At 38.7% G+C, this 6,727-nt stretch overlaps 2 protein-coding genes across 2 annotated transcripts in view; both read right to left on the bottom strand.

Moving 5' to 3' along the window:
• Positions 1-2,484, bottom strand: part of LOC111400700 — an 11,425-nt gene extending 8,941 nt beyond the window's left edge. The window contains 3 exon segments of the mRNA XM_023028090.1: positions 136-571; positions 620-720; positions 1,338-2,484. Coding sequence (XP_022883858.1) covers positions 136-571; positions 620-720; positions 1,338-2,236 — 1,436 coding nt within the window. The 5' untranslated portion in view covers positions 2,237-2,484.
• Positions 2,485-3,398: 914 nt separating this feature from the next.
• Positions 3,399-6,727, bottom strand: part of LOC111400701 (AMSH-like ubiquitin thioesterase 1) — a 23,251-nt gene continuing 19,922 nt past the window's right edge. Inside the window, 2 exon segments of the mRNA XM_023028091.1 lie at positions 3,399-3,810; positions 3,897-3,949. Of these exon segments, the coding sequence (XP_022883859.1) occupies positions 3,639-3,810; positions 3,897-3,949 (225 nt within the window). The 3' untranslated portion in view covers positions 3,399-3,638.

Raw genomic sequence — 6,727 nt, forward strand, 5'->3', positions numbered from 1 at the left:
ATGATAAGTTTTGAAGAGAGACTTATCATAACATACATGGATTGAAGCGCATGTATCGTACCACCAGCCCGAAACTTTGCCTTGGATTGCATTGATTTCACTCACTGTTGCAATAATTTCATCAACAGAGTTCACTTGTCCTTCCTTCTTATATTATTTCCTATGCCTGCAATCTTTAGTATAGTGTCCCGATTTTCCACAAATATAGCACGATCCTTTGGCTTTGTTTTTGAATTTTCCTTGATCCTTTCTAGGACCAAGAAATTTCCCTTTCTTTTTGAACTTGTTGGAGTTGTCCACATTGTCCACGGCATTGGCTTTCGAAGAGCCATCATAAGAATTTTATCTCTTGCCCTTGATTCTTCCTCAATGCGAAGATGTTTCTGTATGTCTTCTAAAGAAAAATCTTCGGAATTGTGAAGAATTTTCTTCCTATATCCTCTCCAAGAACCAGGGAGTTTAGCAATAATTGCTCCCACTTGGAAAGTTTCGGGAAGTTCAATTTTTACTACTTTCAATTTGTTCACAATTATTTGTAACTCATGTACTTGAGGCAATAAAGGTATATTGTCTAAAATTTTAAAATCAAAATATTTAGATATTAAAAACTTTTTAATACCTTCTTCCTCGGCTTTGTATTTGCTGTCTAATGCATACCAGATTTCTTTAGCCGAAGTAGTGTTTGTGTAGAGATCATATAGTAGCAATAGTAGATTCTGACTCCATTGCAGTAAATGCAAAATAACGTTTGAGTTTGTTGGAAATTTAAAGCAATGAAGAGAAGAAAATTGGTAATAAAAGAATATAGATATAATTAGAGGCTTGAACACGAAAATGATAACACTATCCTCAAACGTTATTTGCCTCCTTTCCAATGCTTTTAAGAAATTTCGACAAATAGTTTGTAAGATTAAACAAGCCTTTGTGTGAAGAACACCAAAAGCAAAGTGTATCTTTCACAAAGAACAAGTGAAAATAGATATAGGATTGATTATGTGATAATTCGGGAGAATAATCTTGTGGTGGATTTCTTAATTTTCTCAAGAGTGTTTTTCTTTGCAATTGGAACACCTATTTATAGACTTTGAAGGGTTCCCACGAAATGGTGCAAAATTATGTTGAAAAGACACCAAATTCAAAAGAAAAATGGTAAAAAACGAATCCCCAACGGTCACTTTGTAAAACCATGCGGTCGCATGGTTATAGTGCAAGTGGCCCTCCCAGTTTCGGGAGGGCCTCATGCGGCCGCATGGGCTTAACCCGTGCAGCCGCATGGTTAAGCCCAAAAGAAATTTTTTTTTTTTTTTTATATAATTTTAAACAACTAAAATTCTAACATTTTCATGACTGCAAGCTTCACTGCAGGTTCGTACTCACTCAAACTAGTTACAATAGTATTCACACACTCAAATGCCAATGATTTAGCTCCTGTTCTTCTCAAATGCTCACAAATTGGCTCCACTATTCTCTTTGCCAGCCTCGGCTCTAATGGGGCCAACTTGGCAAAAATCTTTAAAATCTTAATTAGAACCCAATTATTCGTGGAATCTACTAAAATCTTATAGAACTCGGGAGCCAAGGGTAAATATGATCTGGGTTCCTTTACAGTAAGCTCACAGAACAATCCCACTGTAGCAGACAAAACACCCATATCACTGCTCTCAAGATTTTCGACAATTCGTTTAAAACAAACACGAACAGCCACCGGGTACTGCTCAAAAATTCTTAAAAAAGCCGAAATGGCTTTCTTTTTTACGAAATTCTTAGAACTGCTAAGCAATGTAAACAACACCGGAGTCAAATCACGAGACAAATCCGGTGTAGAAATAGAAGAAAGAGTTGATAGAGCAAGACTGGCATCATGAGGATTGGAGGACGAAAAGACCTTGCGCAGCTGGTGGTTCAAGAGCAGAATAACATCCGTTGTAGGACTGAATGAAAGCGAAGCCGATAGCAACGCAAGGCGCTTGTGGGAGTGCACGGCGGAGGAAGAAAGCTCGACAGCGGGGAAAGCGACCCAAGACATATCAACTCCATGTAAGGAGTGCAAATAAGTTAACTTCTGGAGGGCTGTGGCCTTTGTTTGTGAATCGGTAGATTTGATCTCAAGGCGGACCTCATCAATTGACTTGGCGATAAACGCCGCTTCGCCACCGGCTGGACTCAGGCGGATACTCTTGATTAGATCGTCTAAGGAACGCTGAAAAATGGAGTCCATCAATGAAGGACCCGCCATTCATTCACCAAAATCCAAGCTATTTCCAATAATTTTCAATCTCGAATTTACTATGTCTACATTCCGTTTAATCGCTATCGGAGAAGTGATTGATTGAAGCAGAATTTGAGCTTATATGATGGGAAATAATGGAAAAGGGAAATTAATGTGGGGTTCCGGAACTGACAGTGGGCGAGAGGAGCAGAAGTGGGAGTGGAACACTTTGCAAGTGAAACCCGTATAAAATTCAATTTCACCATCTGGAGTTACTCCAGGTAATTTTTTAGAAAATTACGTCAAGAAAATCGTATAGAAATATTTTCTCGTTAATTATTGAAAAATTAAAGTTTTTTTTTTCTTTTTCTTTTTTCTTTTTTCAGTCTACAAGACGAAAATTGAAAAGTAACTGAGGCTGGCAACGGACAGGAGTCACAGGACCCACGACGGGACGCCCCGCCTGCCAACCCGTTTGAGATGGGACGGTATAGATTTTTTTGCCATCAATAAAATAACAACTTTTTTCTTACAAAATCAAATTTGTCCTGCCTTTTCGTAGTCGGTCCATCTCCATATCTGTATTCTTCAATCACACTAACAAGTTACAACACAAATCACACACAAACACAATGTTGAGTAAATATCGATATCTCTAAATTAACATTAGCCCTACATCTCTTTACTTTGTACTTTACGAGCCCATCGATAAATCAATGACCAATGCCTTATCACGCGAGCACTTCGATGGTAGCATTACTAAAACTACACTGTCGTTGAACATTATAATTCTACACTACTTCATATTTTTCACTCATAGTGTCAATCATAGTTATCGGATCTAAATCGACATTGTTTCTATTAAATTACAGTCTCATTTGGTTCACGAACTATTTTGATTCTCTCTCGTTCGGGGTCGACTACTCCAAAGATTTCACTCAAAAGAATAAGCCCCAGCAAGATTTCTTCTCGTACTATTTAATCAATAATTGGGGACATTAGAGGTAGGGTTTGATAGATCGTTGAATGAAAATGCTTGATTGTCTTGGCAATTCTACCTGGCCAAGGCTCATTGAACTTGTAGAATCTGTTCGCACATCTATTAACTTGTATGACAGATTACAATGAGCACAAGTTTATAATAATCTATCTTACAATTACTTCTCGAGATCAATCTCTCGACAAGATGTGGCCAAAACAACAGCAAAAATAATTGCAATAGAGAAAAGTTAACTGGTACAAACAATACAATCATATCCATTCAGATCTTTTCCTTTATCCATGAACAAGAATTGTCATCTCACGGTACAATTTTCTTTTATTTCCTGTGAAACTTCTCATTGTTCAAGTACAAGGCAGAGATAAAAATCATATTCATGTCATGAATAAGCAAATAAGCTTGCAAATAAATCTGTATGTGTAATTGAGATCACCGTAGATCAATGATGTCAACCTTCAAGGTAGGATTCATATAAACATCTGTACAATGATTGTATATTGGACTACCATCGGAAGGAGGTTTGTGTGGATGAAACCCGCGTTTTGGGCATAGCCTCACGACTGTCGTGCCACCTGGAGTCAATCGGAATATACCATGTTTACTGCACAGGTGATGTTAAGTCTTTGATACATAAATAAATAACGCTGTTAAAGTTCAAGATGAGAAAAAACATAAAAAGAATATTACTTGGAAGTGTCTCTTGGGGCCATGACAATGGCGATAGATTCCGGCAACATAACCTGGGAAGAAATACACACTTGAGAAAACAAAATTTGAACGACTAAGCAAGCATCTTACCAACATAAATTACTAGTTCGAAAACTTCCATCTATACAGTGGAATGTGAGATCGGTTTGCAACCTTCTAAAAGGTAGAAACGATTTCATGAAAAGGATTTTTTTATTATTATTATTATTTTTTTTTTTCAAACAAAAATTCTTCCAAAATGACTTGTTTGGTGGACGTGATGTTGAAAATATGGAGCCTAAGTTATAGGCTTCACAAATTTCTCATGTGTCAGGCAAAAATTTCCAAATAGTGGCAGACACATATGGCAGCAAATGTTGAAGACTTTGCATGCATGGTAAGCAATTGTTGACAAAGCAATGTGGATGGAAAAGGTTTCAAACCATGCAGCTGCCACCGAAATTTTTTTTGGAAGAAATTCTTTGCCATGCAAACCAACTTTGTGGAAAATGTTGGATTTGCATTAATGAGGAAGGTGAAAAATTTCCTATAAATTGGAGGCCAAAGCAAAGGAAGAAATGTGCCAAAGTGAGAGCAAAAACAAGTGCAAAAGTGTTGAGTGAAAATACGAGAGATAGTGAGCAAGCACAAAGTGAGAAGCAGTTAGGCTTTCGTTTGTGCAGAAAATTAACGAGAGAAAAATAGAGAGATTGTCTTTGCGTAGGCAAATAAAATACAGAGAGTGTATTTGTTGTACTCCTTTTATTCTCTTGTTGATATAGTAAAAGAATTGGTGTGGGTTTGTGGACGTAGGCACAATTGCCGAACCACGTAAATTCTTGTGTCACTTGCACTTATTATTTTTGCTACATTTATTTCTTCTCAGTTTAAATTATTATGCGTCCCACTGATCCTGGCGGAATCAGTAGCGGTCTAATTTCCCAACAACTGGTATCAGAGCTCCAGAATTTAAGTGGGAGGAATGGCAACAGACGAGAAGATATCCAAAATCGATAAGTTTGATGGTACAAACTTTGGATTTTGGAAGATGCAAATGGAGGACTATTTGTACCAGAAGGACCTGTATAAACCACTTCACGAAAAGCCGGAGGACATGACCAACGACGAGTGGGAATTACTTGACCGAAAAGCTCTTGGCGCAATAAGGCTGACATTGTCAAAGTCAGTCGCTTTTAACATAAAAAATGAGAAGACGACGACATCTCTCATGGCGGCCCTATCTAGCATGTATGAACAACCATCTGCAGCAAACAAAGTCCATTTAATCAAAAAGCTATTTACTATGAAAATAGCGGAAGGCGAAAGATTTGGAGAACATCTAAATGTGTTCAATGAAGTGACGGACCAATTAAACACAGTCGAAATCACATTCAGTGATGAGGTTCAAGCTTTGTTGATACTCGGGCTGCTACCTGAGAGTTGGAATGGCACAGTTACAGCAATTAGTAGCTCTGCCAGAAAATCCAAATTGAAATTTGAAGATGTTGTGAGTATGATCCTGACCGAGGAAATACGAAGACAATCAGAAGGTGTTTCCACTTCTGGAGCTGCTTTGAACGTGGAGAGCAGAGGCAGAAGTTCAAACAGAGGTAAAGGGCATTACAGGAGCAAGTCAAGATTTGGTAGATCAAAATCCAGAAATCCAAAGAATTCCAACAAATCAAAAGTTGTTGAATGTTGGAATTGTGGCAAGACCGGACACTACAAAAATCAGTGTCAAGTTTCCAAAAATGAAAACAAGACCGAGGCCAATGTTGTAGCGGACGAATCAGATGATGCTTTGATATGCTCTTTGGAAAGCAAAGCAGAATACTGGGTGATAGATTCTGGAGCATCTTTTCATGCTACCTCAAACAGAGAACTCTTTACGAGTTATGAGCCGGGCAATCTTGGAAAAGTATATCTTGGTGATGATCAACCTTGTGACGTAGTCGGCAAAGGCGAAGTACAGATCAAGCTTAATGGATCTGTATGGAAATTGAAGGATGTCAGACACATTCCAGACTTGAGGAAGAACCTGATATCTGTGGGACAACTATCAAATGAGGGTTATGTCACAACCTTCAATGGTGATATTTGGAAGGTTTCCAGGGGTGCAATGACCATAGCACGAGGCAAGAAAAGTGGTACTCTTTACACCACGACGAGTGCTTGCGGAATAATTACAGTTGCTGATTCGAATGACGATCCGAATCTATGGCACCAGAGACTGGGGCATATGAGTCAAAAAGGACTCAAGTACATGCATGATAAAGGGAAACTACCAGGACTTCAATCTATTGATGCAGACCTATGTGAGAGTTGCATCTTCGAGAAGCAGAAGCGAGTGAGTTTCAACAAGTATGGCAGAACTTCGAAGCAAGAAAAGCTAGAGTTAGTCCACACAGATGTTTGGGGACCAGTTGCAGTTCCATCTATTGGCGGAAAGTCTTATTTTGTGACTTTCATCGATGATCACTCCAGAAAAGTATGGGTCTACTTCTTGAGACACAAATCTGAAGTGTTCGAGATGTTCAAGAAGTGGAAAGCCATGGTGGAGAATGAAACAGGTTTGCAAGTAAAGAAATTGAGATCAGATAATGGCGGAGAGTACGAACATGCTAATTTCAAAAAGTTTTGTTACCAGAGTGGTATCAAACTGGAAAGGACGTTGCCAGGAACACCGCAACAAAATGGTGTGTCCGAACGAATGAACCGGACGTTGACAGAGAGAGCCAGAAGCATGCGGTTACACGCTGGCTTGCCTAAACAATTTTGGGCTGAAGCTATCAACACAGCAGCATACTTAATCAATCGCGGGCCATCAGTGC

The sequence above is a fragment of the Olea europaea genome, chromosome 10, assembly GCF_002742605.1.
Source record: "Olea europaea var. sylvestris chromosome 10, O_europaea_v1, whole genome shotgun sequence".
Lineage (NCBI taxonomy): Eukaryota > Viridiplantae > Streptophyta > Magnoliopsida > Lamiales > Oleaceae > Olea > Olea europaea.